This window comes from Talpa occidentalis, unplaced genomic scaffold (genome assembly GCF_014898055.3).
Source record: "Talpa occidentalis isolate TD23 unplaced genomic scaffold, MPIMG_talOcc4v2.1 talOcc4.3, whole genome shotgun sequence".
Taxonomy (NCBI): Eukaryota; Metazoa; Chordata; class Mammalia; order Eulipotyphla; family Talpidae; genus Talpa; species Talpa occidentalis.
Window position 1 is genome coordinate 33,044,224 of NW_023603184.1, and position 22,379 is coordinate 33,066,602.

At 36.2% G+C, this 22,379-nt stretch overlaps 1 protein-coding gene across 1 annotated transcript in view; it reads left to right on the top strand.

Annotated features, from left to right (window-relative positions):
* Positions 1-22,379, top strand: part of GTF2H1 (general transcription factor IIH subunit 1) — a 33,912-nt gene that overhangs the window by 9,561 nt on the left and 1,972 nt on the right. Inside the window, exons 3-14 of the mRNA XM_037522737.2 lie at positions 1,258-1,450; positions 2,555-2,720; positions 3,660-3,753; positions 5,704-5,853; positions 5,980-6,059; positions 10,883-11,010; positions 11,118-11,205; positions 14,256-14,344; positions 14,728-14,845; positions 17,966-18,056; positions 18,506-18,621; positions 20,950-21,042. Coding sequence (XP_037378634.1) covers positions 1,258-1,450; positions 2,555-2,720; positions 3,660-3,753; positions 5,704-5,853; positions 5,980-6,059; positions 10,883-11,010; positions 11,118-11,205; positions 14,256-14,344; positions 14,728-14,845; positions 17,966-18,056; positions 18,506-18,621; positions 20,950-21,042 — 1,406 coding nt within the window. The remainder of the gene's footprint in view (positions 1-1,257; positions 1,451-2,554; positions 2,721-3,659; positions 3,754-5,703; positions 5,854-5,979; positions 6,060-10,882; positions 11,011-11,117; positions 11,206-14,255; positions 14,345-14,727; positions 14,846-17,965; positions 18,057-18,505; positions 18,622-20,949; positions 21,043-22,379) is intronic.

Below are 22,379 nucleotides of genomic sequence, written 5' to 3' on the forward strand. Positions count from 1 at the left end.
CCAGAGGTGCCCAGGGTGGGGAAGGGTGGGGGTTAGAGGATTCTTACCAGTGGCAAAATGGGGAGCAGAACAGGCAGATTTACTGAAATACACTGGTGAGGGGAGCAGGAGATGAGGCAGGAGAGGTCTGCACCCTATGTGGGTTAACTTCCTGGCCAGGGATCCAACTCAGGCCCTGTAGATAATAGCGCTCAGACTTAACCTGTAGACCACCAGGGAGGCCACCAGTCTAGGTTTGTGTTGTAGTCTCTTTCAGAGTATAGGCTTATAAAAATAACATACATTTTCACTGTGTCTCATTGTCTTCTCAAAATTTTTACTCTTGTATGCTGTATTTCTTAAAAACAGAAAGTCACACTTACAGATTTAATTATACTTAAGGTAAACATTTTAGCAAAAGTAATGCATAGGTAGCAATGTGTGCTTCCTGCTCAATCACCTAAGAAAGCCCATAGTGTCAGGTTGTTCCTCTTAATGAGTCTAAATTTGATATTTTGTTAAAATGGTAATACCAGATATCTCAAATGTAAAATTGTTTATTGTCCTTTGCAACTAATAGGTAAGTGGATAGTTTTGGAGTCTTTTTGAATCATGACTAATCATTTTCACTAATTGGGAGACATCTGTTCAGAGTGGATTCAGAACTCCTAGTTGACTAGTTGAAAGCCTTAAAGAGATCTTCTCCTCTTGAATGGAAACAAAAATCCTTCTAGTACTTGGAGGCAGAAGCAGTGGTGAGAGATGCCATACAAAAAGGATACTGAAGAAAGAAACAATGTTAGCACTGACTTTGTTGTACATGCTCAGGTTACATAGGATTATTTTTTTTTTTAAAGATTGATTGATTGATTGATTGATTTATACAAGCACTGGGTACAGTCAGAAGCACGGGAGGGTGAGAGAATTCACAAGAGCCAGAGTGGGGAACAGAACAGCCAGACTGACGAAGTACACTGCTGAGGGGAGCAGCGGGCGGCAGGAGAGGTCTGCGCACCATGTGGGACCCTCTCTGTCAGTTGGGGATCGAACCGGCGCTGCAGAGGCTGCGGGCTGCTTCGCAGCCCAGTGCTCAACTGTTGCGCCACCAGGGGAGGCCCTACATAGGATTATTTGAGAAGAATGCATATCCATAAAAGCATGGAGATTGGTACAGGACCCAAAGGAATCCTGAATCTGCTGGGAGGAGTAGTAGTCTATTATATGGCAACTTCCCCAGTGTAAGTGTCCTCATCTAATTAGCCTTATGCTTCTTTTTAGGCCAGAAAATCAGTCCAGAAGGAAAAGCTAAAATTCAGCTTCAGCTGGTCCTGCATGCAGGGGACACAACTAACTTCCATTTTTCCAATGAAAGCACAGCAGTGAAAGAGCGAGATGCAGTGAAAGATCTTCTTCAGCAGCTGCTGCCTAAATTCAAGAGGAAAGCAAATAAAGAACTGGAAGAGAAAAACAGGTAAAGGAGGAAAAGAATAGCCTTTTGAAGAGATACTTGATTCTTCCCAGTCTTTTACTAGAACAACAGCTTATTACTTACCCTTTGTGCTTCAGTGGTGTACTTATAGGAAAAATAGGAGCTTTGCTGTCTATCTTGCTGTTAGGTGCCCAACTTTAGCATCTTGCTAGCTGTTTGGCTTTGAGTAAAGGAGAATGTGTAAACTTGTTAAATTAACTGCCTCAAGCCTAATATCTAATTAGGAACAGAACTGAGATTCAAAGGTTCTGATCTGCTTTAATTATTTTTTTCTCCTTTAATTATTTTTCTGTCCTCTGTTACAGAGAACATACTAGCCCATTTAAAAGCATGTTTGTGGGGAAAAAAAAAGTATGTTTGTGGCACTAAAAAAAAGTGCCTTGAAGGTTAGCAGGCTGTGGTGTTACAACCCATTAAAATAAGGAAACTGATTCCAAACCCCAATAAGATAAGGAAATTACCCGAAAGTAAAATATCTTCTTCAGAGGACTCTTATATAAACTTGTCATTTCACGCAGTTGTAAAGTGATAGGTCATAAAGACACCTTAAAACTAATTAAATGAGTTACTTTTATATATAAAAACATAAAAGTGTGTATGTGAATGGAAATAGAAAGAAAACATACTGTAAAAAAGATAAGAAATCTTGTTAATGAGAATTTCTGATAAGATGAATTATGCTGTCGCCACTATCTTTCAAGCCATCTGTGCTTATAGCTTCAAGTGCATGTCACCATGAAAAATTAGTTGGTAGAAAATCTCAAACATACCTCCTCTCTTTCTCATTCACTTTTAGAGAATGTGAAGAGAGAATACAGTGTAATACAGACCCAGTGACCTTCTATTTCTGGGATAGAGATGAGTAAGACCAAATTCATACTCAAAGAGTTTATTTTAGTTTATTTTAGTTTCTACTTCAAAAAAAATTTTTTTTTGGCTTTTAAATGATGAACTAAATGATCTCTGCTGCTCAGTCATCACAAAATGAAAGTTGTGTTTCAGTGTTACATGTCGTGAAGACAAAAATGTTACCTAAAGGGCTTTTTATTCTGGAAGTTCAATATATTCAATATGTTCTATCACCAGAATGCTGCAAGAAGATCCTGTTTTGTTTCAGCTCTATAAAGACCTTGTTGTGAGTCAAGTGATAAGTGCTGAGGAATTCTGGGCCAATCGTTTAAATGTGAATGCAACAGAGAGTTCTTCCACATCCAATCACAAACAGGATGTTGGCATTTCTGCAGCATTTCTGGTATGTGGCTCTTTTAGATTTCTTTAGGGAAAAAAGTGAAAACCCTGATATGTATGTTAACATTTCTTTTTTAAAATCTAGCACTTCTTCACATTAATGGAACCTTTGCTATCCATGATATTTTTCTAGAATATTTTTTAAATGCATATAGTATTTTTGTTTTAATTTTCATTTCTTTTTACCATTTGTCTTTTCTTGGTCTTTGCACTTGGTGCAGGACTTAACAAGCATGCTGGATATCAAGTGGACTTTTAAAAGAGAATCTCAGAAGTTGGGCTAATACTTATCCTAATAGTTTTAAATCTAGAACTTATACCCTTTTATATGATTGCTATATTTTACTTATAATGAAAAGATAGATGTATATTGACTGTTACATTATTGAAATTATAAAATCTATAAAGTGTATCTTATAGATAAATTGGGAATAACTTATCTGTGGGATTAGTAGGATTTAGTTAGCATGTGCTTTGGTGGAACCCAAGCAGTATTTATACACTAAACAAAAATTTGAGCACCAATTTTTATTTGGCATCTTTCTTGGTGCTTAGTAGTGAATTGATTTAAAAAGGCCTTTCCTAAAGAAATTGGTCAAGTATATTTGTTAAATTATTTAGTAACATAGGTTTATAGTTTTTGTTGTAAGTGTGCAAGTTTTATGTTAAGTCTCCACTAGCTGTCTGCATTTGGCCACAATTAAGCATGCCTATTTTACCATGATGGATTTTTGAGAAAACCAGTTTTATAGATCACTGAGATTATTTGAAACCAGGCTTCTTTGAGTCCTTTGTGCCAGAAAGTGAGGTGAGAGGACTTATCTCTGTCTCTCTAATTCATTCAGAATATCTGTTTTTCCACTCCTGTCTAGTGTCTATTGGGAGTTTAGGTATCTTCCCTCAATATTATAATGGTCATCCCTTAATATGGTCTTTATTTTAGGCTGATGTACGGCCCCAAACAGATGGATGTAATGGTCTGAGATACAATTTAACCTCGGATATCATTGAGTCCATATTTAGGACCTATCCAGCTGGTAAGAAGAACCGGTTCTTCCAATTAAAATGTAATGTTTTGATTATTTAGTAATTATCAGTAATATCTTGATTAAAAAATAAAAGGTTTTATCTTTATTCCTGATTAAGTGCAATCAAATACATAAAGTACCTTACCTAGTGCCTGACATATAGTAGATATTAAGAATTCAGTAAATAAAGTTGTCACTAAAATATTATGTTTATTTTCATTGGTGGTTCATTTTTCCCCTTAAATTTATTTTCCCTTCAACATATCTGAGCAAGATGACAGACCAGAGAGGCATCAATAAATGAGCCTCTCTGCAACACTAAACTCACATTACCCTTTATGCTGCTTTCAGAGTGACCTTTCTAACCCACGAATCATTTACCTTGCAGAGAAACCATCCTGAAAGGATAAATGTCTGACACCATCCCTAGAGATTTATGATGTACAGCCAGTGTCGAGGGCCTCTGCTTCAGTCATTCTGACTGAATAGTACTCACTTAAGCCATATGCTTGAGTTTGTGCATAAGCCGACTTCTTCTCTCTTGTCCCCTTTATCCTTAGCAAACATACCTCTCCCATAGGACTCAGATCAAGCATTACCTCATTGCTACCTCTGTAAAATCCTGACTTCTTGGGGCAGATACCAACCTCCAGCACTTTCCTTCTGTAAGGCCTTGTGTTTGCCTCAGAGTTAATCACATCTTGATGTAATTGTTTTCATATCTTTCTGATACAATAACTTCGTTATGAAGTGTTTACTGTGTGCCATATAGTATTTTTTTTTACACTCATATTTTTGTTTTAATATTACATAAAAAAATACCTTTAAGTTTCATACTATTACAATACAAATGAACATTACTTTTCGGTGAATTTATTTGTGTATTTATTTGTCAAACTTCAACTACTTTCTGTTAACATGACCTTAATGCGTAGCACAAAAGTGTGGCTCACATTTATTTGAACTTACAGAAACTAGAATAAAAAAGTAGGGGGGATAGTAGAGCATTGATTCCAGATTCAAAGAACTCATTTTTGTCCACCAATGAATACTTGGTTATTATAAATAGATCAATAACTAAAGAAATGTATAGCATAAAAAACTAATGAATGCATACATTGTACAAAAATGAAAAATGATGTAAATAATATAAATAAAATTAAAAAATGGATTCTGGTGAAACCTTGGTAAGGATTGCATTTAATCTATAGATTACATTGGGAAACATGATGTAGCATATACAGATATGGAAATATGCTGTATACTTAAAACCTACATAATATTATAATGTTTCATTTAGTATTATAAGACCTCTATGTATATTAACATTTCATCATCACATACGCCCATTGAAGTTAAATACTGTCAATACCCCATATTACAGATGAGGAAAGCAAGATACACAGAGACTAAAGTAATTTGCCCAAGGAAATACAGTAAGTGGTAGATATAGAAATTAAAATTTTAAACTCAGACGCTCTGTCTCAAAAGACCACTTTTCTTAACAACTTATCTCATTGGCCTATGAGCTTCTTGAGTGCTGAGTTGATACTTCAGTGAGTATTGATGTCTTTATTTCACTAACACCCAGTGCTGTGGATTAAATACCAATATATATAATATAAACAATATATAATATAAACAAATAAGCAAACTCAGATCTGACTCCAGAATTCTTGGTGTTTTTACTAAAACTCTGAAATTTATTAATTCTTAGTGAAAAACAAGGTTTTATTTCTAATTTGTTAAGATTGATAGAGGTAGTAGTATCTCACCTAATTTCTCAAGTTATATTTCATTCATTTGTAATTAGGTTATTATATGCATATAGTATATAAAGCTGAGTAAGTTCATAATCTGATTTTTGCTTTTAGTCTATATTTCAATTTTCTAATTTGAGAGGTTTTAAGAAATGGGTATTCTGTATATGTACTATTATTGCTTTTCTTCCCCTCACAGTAAAAATGAAATATGCAGAAAATGTTCCCCACAACATGACAGAAAAGGAATTCTGGACACGTTTTTTTCAGTCCCATTATTTTCATAGGGACAGACTGAATACAGGGTCAAAGGACCTCTTTGCAGAATGTGCCAAAATAGATGAAAAAGGTAACTATCTCTGACTCACTCTGGTCTTTATTTTGTGGCTCTCTAATCATTGGTGCTGTTCATGAATTTATTTTATTTCTGAGGAAAAAACATAATCAACTAACTCATTTCCCGTTGATTTTCTAGGGTTAAAAACAATGGTTTCCTTAGGAGTGAAAAATCCACTGCTTGATTTGACAGCTTTGGAAGATAAACCATTAGATGAGGTAAGAAGTAGTAAAAGGATTTATGAGAGAAAACAGTCTTTTACTCTTCAATATTTTTATAGATTTTATATTGCCTTAGGTATAGATAGATGTTCCATTTGTAAAAATGTATAAACAAAATACTGCTAATTTTGGAGTGATTTATCAGAAGTGCTTGTTAGTAGCACTGTTCACTGTTAAAATTTCCTTTTAGAACCGAAATTCACTCACCATTTGCTGTGTAAATTGCTAAAATGTTAGCAGTTAGCTGCCCCCATCACCAGTTCTCTAGGTAGTAACAAAGACTTAATGTGTTCCCCAGTCATTCCAGCTTTTTGTTGTAGCTGACATTAATCTAAAAATGTGGGTAAATATTAGTATATGATGAAAAGATAACAAATGTTGCCCACTATTAACCAAACCTTGAGCACACTCATGACCCTTACCCAACACTAGTCCCAGTATGTTTCAACGTCAAGTATGAGCTTCTTACTGTGACTCCAGACTTACCAATTTATATAGTTATGGAGAAAAATGTGATCCTGTCTGATCAAAGCTAATTCTCTCCTGCCCAGTCTTCTAGGCTAGGAATCTGCCTTCCACAGATATTCTCTTCACTCTTACATTTTCATTTTCTTGCCCTCCTTTTAACTCCTTTTCTGCTGGCCATGTAAACATGCTCATACCTTACTATCTTTTATTTTTCTAACTTTTTCCTCTTATTTTAGTGTATGTACTCACCAGGTGAGAAAACCAATGTTAAAATTTTGTGCTACAATCTAAAGTCTAAATTAACAGAAAATAATCCTTGGTGCTCAGGTGAGTTGTATCCTTAATGAAATTCAGCTTTCCTGGTAATTTTCAACACTCAGTCACTTCCTTGGCAAATTTCAACACATTAAAAATCATTTGTATCTTATCTTGAGAAAACAAAGTTTAGTTAAGCTTAAAAATACAGCTTAGGGGCCTCTCTGGTGGCACAGAGGTTGAGCACTGGGCTGCGAAGCCGCCCACAGCCTCTGCAGCGCCGGTTCAATCCCTGGCCACCGGGTGAGGGTCCCACATGGCACACAGACCTCTCCTGCCTCCCGCTGCTCCCCTCAGCAGTGTACTTCGTCAGTCTGTCTGTTCTGTTCCCCGCTATGGCTCTAGTGAAGTCTCTCACCCTCCTGCACTTCTGACTGAACCCATTGCTTGTATAAATAAATAAATAAATCTTTTTTAAAAATTAAAAAAAAAAATACAGCTTAATATGACAAAGGAAACCTTTCTAGTACTTTTTTTAAAATAAAAATGATAGTTTATTATACGTACAGATGTGTAACTTTCTTCTTCATGTTGCCTATATCAGTATGCATCTAAGCTAAATATACCATAATTAAGTAAATATACTTTACAATTTACCTGACTTAGGTTATCAAAATAAATTTATCACTTCTAGAAGTTTTCTTATTAAATGAAATTAAGAGTACTGACCTTAGGAGTAAGAAAATTGGGGAGATGTTTAAAGATATAAATTTTCAACTACTAGATAAACAAGTATTGGAGATCTAATGCACAGTGTAGTGATTATAGTCAATGACTGGATTATAAACTTCAAAGTACCTAAGAGACTAGATCTTAATTGTTCTCAGTGTTCTCAGTGTACTTCGGTCCTTCTGCCTGCTCTGCTCCCCGCTCTGACTCTGGTGAATTCTCTCACCCTCCCCTCCCATGCTTCTGACTGTACCCAGTGCTTGTATAAATAAATAAATAAATAAATCTTTTTTAAAAAATGGAAAAAAAGAAAAACAACGATACATATGTGATGAACTGAATGTGGAAAGTAAACGAAAATAGGTGTTAGCTAAAATGCTATGGTAGTAACAAAATTACAATATACAATAATGTTTTGCTTAACTGCATTTCTTTTAACTGCAGGCTACATCTGTAATGGTGATCCCAGTAGGTTATATGGTATAGCCTGGGGTTGTAGTAGGTTATACTGTCTAGCTTTATGTAATCATGCTCTGACTTTTACATAATGACTAAATGGCCTAACAACACATTTCTCAGGCCATCCCCACTAAGCAATGCATGACTGTAAATGTATCAAATCTCAATACATTGTACATGTAAACTTATACAATGTTACATGTCAATTATATCTCAATGAAATAATGCCCCCCAAAAAAAAAAGGTGCTGACCTAATAGGATTGCTAAAGAGATCCTGGTACATAGTGCTCAGTAAGTAACAATGTTACTATTATTATCTATGGGGTTGTGGTTTGTTTTTGTGGGTTTTTTTTTTGTGTGTGTGACTGCATATAGTATTCCATATAGATACAAGTTAATATTTAATGTAAATAATGGATGAAATAAAGTAACATCTAATCTTCTTAATAGAAATACTGGTTGATTCCACTTTTCCTTTGGCACCTCTTTTGCTGTTAGTTTCTAGGTGTTGTAATTGCCCCTTAGGGTCTGTTCATAGGTTCCTTCTTGGTACATTTTATGTATACTATCGCTTCACATACTAATTCCATAATGTTAAATCCCAAATGATCCTGATCTGTCTGACCCCAGAATTCCAAAATCGAATCAGCTGCCGGTTTGTTAACTTCACTCAGATATTTCACAGACATCTCAACATGTCCAAAATGGAACCTTTGGTTCCCATCCTCATAAAGCTCTTTATTCCTGCATCTTCCCATCTCAGTGATAAAACAATGCCATGGGCTCAACTGCTCAAGCCACAACATAAAATCTCCCCATATTCAGTTCATCAAAGAGTTTTCTAAAATTCATCTCTGACTACATCTCTATTCACAGACACATGTCCTTTCACTTTTAATCTCACTTTTAGTCACGTTTGGCTTGATTGCTGGCATTAGCTTCTGTCTTCCTACTTCCACTCTTGTTTCCTCTATTTCATTCTCCCCTAGTAGTGAGTGTTATGAATCAGATCATAATGCTCCCCTCTGTAAAACTGTCTTGCACTTGGATTAAAATCAAAGCTCCTGTTTTGTCCTCTACCTACTTACTGAGGTTTGAGCCACTTCCAGTTGTTTGTGCTCCTCCAGTTATTTGTGACCTTTCATTTCCATCCCAAGCTTTTTCTACTTCAAGACTTTCTACTTGCTCTTCTCTTCTACCTAATTAGCTTTTTTTTAAATAGTTTTTTTTTTTAATAGAGACATGTTTTATTTATTTTATTTGTTTGTTTTGTTTATACATGCACTGGGTACAGTCAGAAGCGCGGGAGGGTAAGAGAATTCACCAGAGCCAGAGCAGGGAGCAGAACAGGCAGAAGGACCGAAGTACACTGCTGAGGGGAGCAGCGGGCGGCAGGAGAGGTCTGCGCGCCATGTGGAACCCTCCTCTGGTGGCCGGGGAGCAGCCGGGGGTCGAACTGGCGCCGCAGAGGCCGCGGGCAGCTTCGCAACCCAGCGCTCAACCGCTGCGCCACTGGGGAGGCCCTACCTAATTAGCTTTTAATTAGACAGACATGCTCTAATTTCATTTCTTCATAGAAACCTTCTCTAGCCTCCCCTATATAAAGTGACTCCACTGCCCAATTCTGTCACTACATTATGTCACCCTTTTTATTTTGTAAATTGATCACTTTAAAAGTGATCTTGTTTTTGTCTTTGTTGGTTGTCAGTCTCCTCTCAGTAGAGTATAAGTTCCATGTAACTGATTGCTCTTGTTCACTGGCCTATTCCCAGCACATGGTATACATTAGACACTCAGTGATTGTATCATTCATAAATGAATGAATGACAAAAATCTTTATGATTTTCCTTTTACTACTTTAACCTTAGTTTCACTAGTCCCTTACTCAACCTTCAGGTATACTACACTACAATCAAACCCATGGTACAGCGTTTTCCTGGTGGTCTAGGGGTTAAGTCTCAGTGCTGTCACCATTATGGCTTGAGTTTAATCCCAGGCCAGGGAGCTAACCCACATGGCACAGCAGACTTCTCCTGTCCCATCTGCTGCTCCCCTCAACAGTGTATTTTAGTAGACCTGCCTGTTGTGCTCCCCACTCTGTCTCTGGTGAATCCTCTCACCCCCTGCATCTCTAGCATACACCCCATTTCTTTTATGCAAAACAATAAAATAAATAGATAAAATGAATTCCTTTAAAAAAAAAAAAGACAAACCCATGGTACAATATATATTGCATTGCTCCTACACTTCTGTTTAGTGTCCTCTCCCTGAAATGTTATCTCCATGTCTGTCTTGCAAGCACCTATTTATCTTAATGGTGCTCCATGAAACTTTTTCAACCCTATCCCAACTGTCCTGTATTAGGGGTGACCACTTTCTCTCTTGTAGCATTTGTTTATCTTAGCTGCGTGTGCTGGCTCGCAATCCAGCATCCCATTACTGTTATTTAGGCTCCTTATGGGCACAGGGTCTTATCAACTTTCTGTCCATAAGACCTGGCACATAACAAGTACTCAGAAAATGTTTGAAAATATTAACTTATTTCATTCTAAAAATATTCATTTTATACAGTTTGGAAAGGTTTACTAACTTGCCTAGACTAATACGAGGAAAGATGATAAAGCCAGAACTTACATCTATTTGATCACAAAGTCCATGTTTTTTCCCACAGTATTTCTTTATTTATACTTTGCTAACTAGATCCAAAATTGCTCTGGAAAAAAAAATGCAGTTTAAGATTAAAGGTTTTTGTCATGCTGAAAGGGTTAAATGATATTTCTTAGTTTTTTTAGATGTCATTTTTAAGTGTTAACCTGTAAATATTTTCAGCTATATCTGTGTCTCTCAAAATAGATAAGAAAACTAGAACTTTATTTTGATTTTTAATCTATTGAATTATTTTTCATAGGGCTATGGCATTTCCTCTATGCCATCTACTTCTAATTCTAAATCCATAAAGGAGAATAGTAACGCTGCCATCATCAAGAGGTTTAACCATCACAGTGCCATGGTCCTGGCAGCCGGTCTCAGGAAGCAGTTGAGTATACATGGAGGGGTGCGGTAACTAGGCTTTCCAAGAGGCCAGGTGGAGTTCTTGTTCTGCTTGTGGTTTTAACATTTAAGTTTTTTCCCTTTGTTTTAAGAGAAGCACAAACCGAACAAAATGGTGAGCCCAGCAGCATGGATGGAAACTGTGGAGATGCAGACTGCTTTCAGCCAGCAGTCAAACGGGTATGGGTAAAAAGTATAACGTTTTTTAAGTCTCAAGTGTCTATAGATTTCTTATATACCTGCTAGTAGTCTATATTGCCCCTTAATTATTTCAAATGATTGAGTTCTTCTGAAAGACTTTTGGCATTTGTCTTAAATTGTAGACCATTTTAGAGAGTATGTTCTCAGGTTTGGCCTGTTAGCCAGCTTTCTGTGGACTCAAGTCTGTTTACTATTTTTATTTTATTTTTTTTCCTTTCATGTATACACACACACATATTGACACATAGTTTTGGTTTTTGTAACAGTATTCATTCAACAAAGGCAATATGGCAGAAAGAAAAACTAAAGGTTTGTGTATATGATTTTTAAAAGATAGAATTTGGCCCTCATATTAAGCCTTATATTTTCCGAGCTAGATATGTCTTATCATTAAATATTGAAGAACTCACTTGGGAGTATGGGGGAATATAGTAATCAGCTTGCATAGTCCTTGTCCTGCGACTTTGCCAAACTACTCTATCCTTAAATTTTTTTAACTTCCTCCCTCCCCAATTATAAAAATTAATTATGATGAACTTTCTTAGAGGGCAATCAGGCAAATGCATTAAATTTTTTAAGGTTTTTCTCCTTCAAAGTGTCATGTTCTTTACAGTCATGTCCTTTACATTTATAAGGGAATATAATGATATAAAGTGTCATGTTGTTAATTATAGGCGAAGTTACAAGAGTCTATGCACCCACTAATCTCTTTAAATACATTCGTAATATATTGAATTAAAGAGGGTTCTCATTTCAAATATACTAAATACACTCTTATTTGTATAGAATGATCTGTCATTTTTTTTGGCCATTACCTTCCACTATATAGGAAGCTGGATAAATTTCCTTGTCATTGAAATACTAGAGTGCTGGTAAAAAACAAACAAAAAAATAGTTCACAGAATGGATTGTATAATTGTATAGTATAGTTTAACACATGAAAAAAAATTATGGACTTTAAAAAGACTTTTAAAAGAATATACTAAGTGGTTGGTTATATTTATTTAGAGATTGGGGTGAGTCTATGCTATATGTATTCTAGTAACTTACATGCATGTTTCTATATGCATGTACACCTTTAAAATTAACAGTTAATAAGTTTTTTTCGCTGAAGTGAAACTAAACTGTAAGTTGTAGACAAAGGCTAAATAAGAAATCTGGAAAGTGGGCCTCCCCGGTGGCCCAGTGGGTTGAGCTCAGCGCTGTGACGCTGTCTGCAGCCTCTGCAGCACAGGTTCGATTCCTGGCTGGCCAGGGAGATTCCCACATGGTGCAGCAGACCTCTCCTGTCGTGCCCACTGCTCCCCACGGCAATGCTTTTGGTCTGTCTGCCTGTTCTGCTCCCCACTCTGTCTCTGGTGAATCTTCACACCCTCCCGTGCCTCTGGCCTGTACCCCAGCTATTGTATAAATAAAAAATAAATCTTAAAAAAAAAAAGAAATCTGGGAAGTGAGCTTTTTTTTACAATACTGTTACACTAAGTACTCCTGGTAGTAGTAAAAGAGTTTCAAAAGTCATTATGTGGATTTTCACAATATTCACTAATAGATGCTGACTCAAGATATTCTCTCAAATCAGTAATAGTCTGCTGTGTATTCTCCAAAGGGTTTTATAGAACAGGTGATTCAGAAGTAGCAGGCAAGAGTCCTTAACATTTATGGAGCTTTCAGTTAAGTATGAAAGCCAGGTGACTTAACCAGGCATTGGCAGAAGTTAAGATTTTGATTTTTATGGAGGTTGGGTAAAGACATGATTTATGTAAGGCAACAGTAGGGGCAGAAATGAGCTTAACATGTGAAAAGTAATAAAGAACTCAGTACATCGTGAAGTTGGCTGAAGAGTGTAAATACTAAAAAAAATCAGACTGAATCTAGGTAAGGTGATAACTGTATTCTGATAGGGAGAGCAGATTAGTTTCTGTACTAACAGGAGGACTATTTGCATTTGGACTTAAAATAGAGACAATTTAAAATACTAAGTTCTCAAATTGACTTCTTAAGATATATTTAGTAACCTGTATGTTTTGATCCTAGTCTTGGTAGCTAGAGATAAGAGTTGACCTGAATTTCATAGCTGTGTAGCAGGCAAAATATTAAAAACATTATAGAATTAGTTTCAAGGGCCTCCCTGGTGACACAAGGGGTTAAGCACTGCACTAGGAAGCAGTCCGCAGCCTCTGCAGCATGAGTTTGATCCCCGGGCCGGCCAGGAAGAAACCCACGTGGCGAGGCCGACTTCTCCTGTCACTCCTGCTGCTCCCCTCAGCAGTGTATTTTGGTCAGTCTGCCTGTTCTGTTCCCCCCTCTGTCTCTGGTGGATCCTCTCACCCCCTGCATCTCTGGCCTGTATTCCATAAAAGAACTAGTTTCAAAATGTTTACATAGCTTGTCTTTGTGTGTATTACGTGTCATTACTAATTCATTACTAGCATGAAGAAAACATAAATAAAACCAAAATAAAAGTCTATAAGTATACCTATACACAGAGATATTAAGTATAAATACAATAAACATAACATCTCAGAATCAGTGGGGAAAGACAGATTATTCCACAAATGGTATTAGGACTGATAGTAATTTAGTGAATTCTAAAGTAAATCCCCATGGCTCGAAGACTTAAACAAAAGATTGATACACAAAAGAATAAGCAAAAAGGGAATAATTAAAATTAAAAACCCCCAAACTCGAAGAAAATTCTTAATTTATTTAGTATTTGAGATGTATATGGTAATATTTAGTCTTTTGTTTATTTGGTAGAAAAATAGTAAAATATAGATTTTCACAAACTAACAGATTGTCAACAATTATAAGTTCAATAGTATGGTTAGGGTATAAAGAAACAAATACTCTCTATAAGTGGTTGGTGAGTAAATGGGTTCAGCCTTTTGTAGAAATCACCTCTAGAAAGAAAAGCTCATGGTGGGAAGACTTCATAGCTTGCCATCTAATATAGTTTTACTTTTTTCAGTCATGTCCTTTACATTTATAAGGGAATATAATAATATAAAGTGTCATGTTGTTAATTATAGGCGAAGTTACAAGAGTCTATTGAATATGAGGATTTGGGGAAAAATAATTCCATGAAAACAATTGCACTAAACCTCAAGAAGTCAGATAGGTAAGTTGTTTAGTATCAAATTAATTTGGAACAGAATAGTCATATAACACAAGTTATTGCAGACTTTGTTCTGCATTATAGCACCCAAATTCTGTAAGTTTTAATTTGTTATTATAAAAGTATAGTACCCTTTTTCTCTAATAATTTGTTTTGTGCTTTTAAGGAAAAGATCCTAAATGATCAAAGTGAAGAAAATTAATTTTGGATTTCTGTATTGTTTTCTGTTACGGTCCTCCTACAAATTAAATTACTTTATAGAAATCTCATTAAACTTATTTTTTGCTTTTGGAAGAATGTTGTGTGTTGGGACTGCTAAAATATTTGAAAGACAAATGGTGAGCAATTTTATTTCATCAATAATTTCTTTCTTTGCTAAACTTTAGGTATTATCATGGTCCAACTCCAATCCAGTCATTACAGTATGCAACAAGTCAGGACATTATTAATTCTTTTCAAAGTATTAGACAAGAAATGGAAGCTTATACACCCAAATTAACTCAGGTAAGTGACTGAATGCCAGAATTGCCATAATTCCCCTTCTTCACTTTATGAACCCAACCAAATTGAATTATGCATCTGTTATTTTAATTGGAAAAGACATTTTGGCTAAATAAATTCTAAGTGTGAAGAGGTAGAGAGGAAAAGGTATTTAACATACTCAAGAAACATCTGAAGATGATAACAAAAAATAAGATGAGCTTTGTAGTTGCTAACTCATATATATATATACACACACACACACACAGTTTTACTGGATTTTAGTAAAACTTCTAGACATCATTCTCTTAGATATTCACATGACTCAATATATAAATCAAAACTCATCTCTTCTTAATTTTTTTTCCCAACCTTATTCATACTTCACTTAATCAACAAATTCCATCTATTCAGGGAGTTTCTTCACTCTTTCACCTTGGTTCAAGCAGACATGATCACTTTTCTACACTGTTACCTTTTTGATAACATAAATTCCATGATATCACGCTACAGCTTAAAAACCTTCACTCCCTTTTTTCCCTTTGCAAAACAAGAGCAGCAGCTCTGCTACCTGTGACTCTCTAGGTGCCTCTGTTTTTCTCCTTTTCCTAATAAACCTGTCCTTTCAAAATGTAAAACAAGGGCCTCCCCGGTGGCGCAGCGGTTGAGCACTGGGTTGCGAAGCTGCCCGCAGCCTTGCAGCGCCGGTTCGATCCCCGGCTGCTCCCCGGCCACCAGAGGAGGGTCCCACATGGCGCGCAGACCTCTCCTGCCACCCGCTACTCCCCTCAGCAGTGTACTTCAGTCCTTCTGCCTGCTCTGCTCCCCGCTCTGGCTCTGGTGAATTCTCTCACCCTCCCACACTTCTGACTGTACCCAGTGCATGTATAAACAAAACAAACAAATAAAAATAAAAAAAAACATGCCTCTATTAAAAAAAAAAATTAAAAAAAAAAAATGTAAAACAAAACAAAGAACCTCCACTCCCTTCATTGCCATAGCAATTGTCAGAATGCCTTTGTCTGGCCCGCCCTAACTCACATCTCCAGTCCCAGCTTCAGCTGTATCTCCATTCTCCCCTTCCACGCGTGTAACCAAGACTTATATATTATAGCCTAACACAAACATTAAGCTACCCAGAGTTTTCAAAATCACATCTTCATGCTTCCTGTGCTTTTGTTCATGCTTTCAGAATGCCCATAGCCTGTTACTGCCTCTAAGGAATTACTAATAATAATTCAGTGCTCAGCTCAGCTCAGACTTGCCTCTGAAAAAAAGTTCTCAGCTTGCCCAGAAACAAGTTAGTTTTTTCATTTCCTCTGTTATTTTTTCATTTTGAAGTAATCTCAGATTTACAGAAAGTAAGGGGGGAAAGGCCCATTTTTAAGTATAGATTCCTTTATCTTTAAATATTTCAGTGCATATTTTCATTGATAAAGTGTTATCTATAGGTGTATAGGTCTTACACAAATTTCCCCTTTTATCCAGTGTACCATATAAGGGACATTGCACCAATGTCCTGGTCACGAAGTCTTCCTTTTAGTACTGAGGTATATTCATTGCTGTTGGGATATCAGTAGCCACTAATGTCATTATCCCCTCATTGAACAGAGTTTGGAAAAATACGTCTGTCCATATATGCTCACATAACAAAATTGTGATTATCTAACTACTTTTATTTTAAACTGTAATAGTCCAACATCTGGCCCTTGGGCCTAGGTAGACCCACATAAGTTTTTTTTTTTTAAAGATTTATTTATACAAGCACTGGGTACAGTCAGGAGTGTGGGAGGGTAAGAGAATTCACCAGAGCCAGAGCGGGCAGCAGAAGAGGCAGAGTGATGAAGTACACTGCTGAGGGGAGTAGCGGGCGTGGCAGGAGAGGTCTGCGCGCCATGTGGGAACCTCGCCGGCGGCCAGGGATCGAACTGGCACTGCAGAAGCTGCGGGCAGCTTCACAGTCCAGTGCTCAACCACTGCGCCACCGGGGAGGCCCCCCACATAAGTTTTTAAAGTTGTAGTCTGTCTTAAATATTTCGATTCTTTACCACATCCACTTCCCCCTCATCCTACCCTACACCCCCAAAAAAAGTGATTTCATTATCCGTGACGTGTGAATTGAATCAGTCGCTGAAGATTATCTGTCTTTAGGTGTGTATACCTGAGTGCAGCCAGTAACTAGTCAGCAAGCTCAATAATCACTGAAGTTTTGGTTCGAATGCATTATAAAATTTCTGACAATAGGAATATTTCCTATATCCCAGAATTAATAATTCCTATAACTCAGAATTACCATGCACTTAGACCAAGTTAAAAAAAATTATTTTCATCTAACCCACATGTACATCGATTTCTATTTCTAAAAAATCCATTGAAAATTTTTAGGTACTACACTTGGGCTATTCAACAAGATTTATTCTTTCCTATAGCCACAGTGCCTGGCTTTTGTTAGAAACTTACTGAATAAATAGGTTGGTTATATCCCTCAATGTTGAAACACAGTTTTCCCCTTTCTGGTAAGGTATTTGCTTCCTTGAAAAATTACGGGGGCCTCCCTGGTGGTGCAGGGGTTAAATCTCAGTGCTATGAAGCTATTGCAAGCCACTGCAGCATGAGTTCAATCCCCAGCCATGGAACTGACCCACATGGCACAGCAGACCTCTCCTGTCCCACCTGCTGCTTCCCTCAGTTTATTTCAGTAGATTCGCCTGCTCTGCTCACCACTCTGTCTCTGGTGAATCCTCTCACCCCCTGTACCTCTGGCCTGCACCCCAGTTCTTCTGTGCATAAATAAATAAATAATTTTTTTAAAAAAGAAGAAAACTTACAGATGATCTATTTTTGCTGTCCTACAGTTTTTTTCCCCAGCAGCTATTGAGAATACATGTTAATGTGTTGTTTCATTTGACTTTCTTGCCTTAAATTCAGTTTTATCTTCAGTGGTAAGAGTTCACAAGTGGCATTGGTACTCAAAGGGCTTCACTAGGCAAAAATGTGTCAGTTTTGAGGTACTGATGGACTTACCTGGTATTCCTGAAAGTTTGGTAGGTATTCTTTTGTACATCATGTAAAGAGTTCACTTGGTTGCTTTATGCATTTATACAGGAGCAAAGACTTACAGACATTTGTCCCGATTTGTTTCAGGTTCTTTCAAGTAGTGCTGCCAGTAGTACCATCACAGCACTGTCACCTGGAGGAGCACTTATGCAGGGAGGAACACAGCAAGCCATAAACCGTATGTCTGGGCCACCTTCTGTTGCTCTCCCTTTTTTTAAATAAGCTCTAAAGAACAAGTAGAGAGGTTTTTCTCTGTAAGTAACATTTCTGGGATTTTGTTTTCTGCATCCAGATCCTGAAATATGGCTAGTGAAGGCCTTAGACACCCGTTATTATTATGAGCAGTCGGCATTGCTTGTCTCCTTGTATCACACTAAAAGCTTCCTTCATTTCTCCTCTACTTCTAGAATAAAGGAAAACCTGAAAAGTTCATTCAAAATTCCAAGGGAATTTTAATTCTGTGATCTCTCGGTCACAAAGTCAGTCATTTGTGTCAGAATTACACATCTTATTTTGGCAATGGCAAAAAACATGTGTTCAAGTTTATTCTCATGAATAGTCATTCTTTCAGAGACTATATATATGTGAAAATAACTTTTATCCTCTCAACCTCTTTTTTTTTTACAGAGATGGTGCCAAATGATATTCAGTCTGAATTGAAACACCTCTATGTGGCAGTTGGGGAACTTTTACGGCACTTCTGGTCCTGCTTTCCTGTTAATACACCATTCCTAGAAGAAAAGGTTGGGACCAATTCCAAACACAGCCAACTGTTGTCATGGTGTGACTTAGTGAGGTGTTTTTTTTAAAACACCTCAGAGAATTGTATTGAGTGTTTACCATGTGCCAGACATTGGGATAACTATTATTTATTTGGTATATATTATAGGTCTAGTGAAATCCAGATTGAAAGGACAGCAGATTTAGCTTCTTAGCAACTCCAAAACCATTTTAACCAATTAAAAGACAGTTAACAATGGAAAGATGTTTTTAATGCTAATAATTTTACTCTTACAATCAATTTTTAAAAGAAAAGGTAAATCTCGTATTTAAAGATAATGTGAAAAACTTCTTTAACAGTCAGCTCACTAAAGAATGCAGGAGCCCAGTAAATCCAAGAGGAAATTTTCATACTCACTAGTATTCAAATACATTATCTTTTTTTTTTTCTTTTTGGTGCCCTTCATAGGTAACCTGCTTATAATCTGCCAATCATAATCGAACATAATGTTTCAGATGTGGTTTGACTAGTACAGAACTTAATGAGATTCTGGTTTGCATTATAAGTGATGTTTACTTCTTTCATGTAATCTAATCCTATGAAATTTTTAGTAATTACTTGACAATCCAGCTCACTCATTTTGCTACCTGAAAAGTTCCCAAATGTTCCTTTTCTGAGAGTAGTCTCTGTACCTTTGACCCAAGCAACCACTAATATACTATGTCTCTATAAATTAGTTTGCGTTTTCTAGAATGTTATGTAAATAGAATCACATGCACATACATAATCTATCCAAAAGAGTTTTCACCTTTGGAAGATACATGGTTTTTCCCTTTAAACAAAAAATTTTTACTTTCCTCACTGGTGTTTTACTTGTCAGTGTATACTTTTACTTTTTTTGTCTGACATTTTCCCTAGGAAAAAAATTTTGAATGGTTTTGTTGTATAATTATTTTGCTTTGTCTTACTGCCCATTGTGTAAACATCCAATATTCGTCTTTGTCATTCTTTACTGTGCTTAATTCCCTTGTACTGTTTCTGTTTTGCTGTAAAGGCATCGTTTTATCGTTTCCTTATGGATGAGTAATATTCCATCATGTGAATATATCACATCTTACTCCAGTTGCTTATCAGTATACACTTAGGTTGTTTTCATGTCCTAACTACAATAAACATTGTAGAGCATATAATTCCTTGAGTCGATGGTTTCATGTTTTTGGATAAATGCCCAAGAATGAGATTGACATACTGTATGTCAGGTCATACAGTATTTCCATTTTTAGTTATTTAAGGTATATTCAAATTACTTTTCAAAATGACTAAAATGGCTGCACCAGTTTTCATTCCCACCAACAGTATAATAGGATTCCTCTTTCTCTGTACCCTCTCCAGCACATGTAGGGAGATCATTTTATGTGCCGTTCTCACAGATGTGAGATATCTCTGTGGTATTGACCTGCATCTCCATCATTAAAAATGATAAACATTTTTTTCCTTATGTCTATTGGTCTCTAGGTATCCTCTTTGGGTAGTTGGGTTATTTGCTTTTGAATTGTTAAATTAGGCTTTTTTTTTTTACTTATATATATATATCTTAGTATTAACCTTCTTTTTTGGTCTTGTAATGTGTGAATATTTCCTCATGGTAGAATGTCTTTTTAATCTATATTTTCTGCTGCTATGTAAAAGCTTTTGAGATAACCCCTATTATTTATTTTTGCCTGTATATCCCTTGCATAAGGGTCAAGGCTCCAAAAACATCTTTATCATTACTGTAATTAAATGGATCGCCAGTGTTTTCTTCTATATATTTTTATTGCTGCAGGTCTTATATCTAAATCTTTAATTCATTTCAAAATTATTTTGGTGCATGGGATCAGAATGTGATCCAACACCATTCTTTTACATGGAACTGTCGAATTTTCCTAGCATGTTTGTTAAAGACATGCCTGTTACCCTGCTCATGGCTTCTTTACCGTGGAATTAAGTATCAATATATATGTAGATTTATTTTTGGGCTTTGAAAATTTTTAGTGTTACTGTCTTTTTTTGTATCTATTTATACACATGCACAGAAAAATACCAAGAATATGAATTATGAACCAAAGTTTTAATGATATATATGTGGTGGAATATTCAAGAAATACATTTATTTTCTTACTTTTACATTTAAAATTGTTTCTGCAGAAATCATATATTATTTTGGGACTAGCTATTTTTTCTCTGCCTGGTATAGCCATTTAATCTGAATATGTGTACTCACACACAAACTTTCTTGTGTATATTTTTCTCTTCCCTGTAGGGCCTTTCTAAGTCCTCTATAATTCATTATTTCTTTCATCTTTTTCAGGTAGTGAAAATGAAAAGTAATTTGGAACGGTTCCAAGTTACAAAGCTCTCCCCATTCCAAGAAAAAATTCGAAGACAGTATTTAAGCACAAATGTAAGATAGCAATTTGATTTTTGCCCAACTATTGTTTTCTATGTACTATGATGATGAAGTTAACCTTGTTTTTGGTGATGAGTATATAGATTTAACTTTTGTTGTTGCTGGAAGTACCGGTTTTTCATTCGCAGGAGTATGTAAAATATATGTGCTTTTTAAAATAAAAAGCTATGGACTGTATGTCCACCAGTCATGGTAAGAAATACTACCAAGAACATTACCAGTATTCATAGGTATCCCCTAAATGCCCCTGTTCATTGGCCTGCTCTTAATCTCTCACTGTCCCTAGTCCATGACTAACCAGGCATTTGAAATGATCATCAAAAGGTGCTTTTCTTCATAGATTTACAAACTATGTATATGTTCCTAAAATAATACTTAGTTTGTAAACCTGAGTAGCAAGCACAAACCAAGCAATGCAGAGAATGACAAAATTGCCAGTATATGTGACAGTAAACCAAGCAGTTCCTAGATTATAATCTGCCTTCACCTTCTCTGGTTGTTTATAGCAGGGCAGTGCAGGGCAGCAGGTAAGCTGGTGAGTGAGAAGTGTTACTTTGTACCCAGGATTTTTAGCTTTGTTTTTAATGCTTGGCTAGAGCAACCGCACAAGATCATTTTGTGTGTATGTAAGTGCGTTCTGAAATGACTGGGAAAGATTATTATATACATACTTTAGATTCAATATTTCTATAAGGAGGATGATCAGAGAGTTACTTCACAACTGATAGCTGAAGAATCTTCATCAGTGAGAGTTTTAGTAAGCATTTATTCCCTGAACATTCTAAACAACTTTTCTCAAAATACAACGGTTTTACTTTTATCAAAAAAGAAATTTGTAAGTGCCTTCCCATGGCAGGGCAAGGATGACAATAGGTTTCAACTCATGTACCTTCTGGAATGTAACTTCCAGAGCACTGTGATGAAAAGGATCTAAAGTCTTGTGCAGCCTTAAAGGAGGTTGTAGTATTCATATCTTCTAATTGGTAATTTCAAACCACTGCTGCCCATCAAGCAGAATAAATGATTTTTGTAAGTTTCCAGACAGACCTAATAACCTGGTTAAGATTATACTCCTAACATACATACACACACACAGGTAGTGATAGCAGATGTGATAAGAGTTTTATTTTGTTTATACTTCTGATTGAATCTAAGACACTGGAATGCTAAAAGGATTTATGACTTCTTGATCTCCATCCCCATACTGTCAGAAGTAACTTGTAGACTTTACAAGACTTTTGCTTCCAACCATATAAATGTCCTCCTCCAAAGAAATATATTCCAAAGACATTCTGCCTCAGGAGTCTGTCAGTGTAGATCAGTGTGGTCCT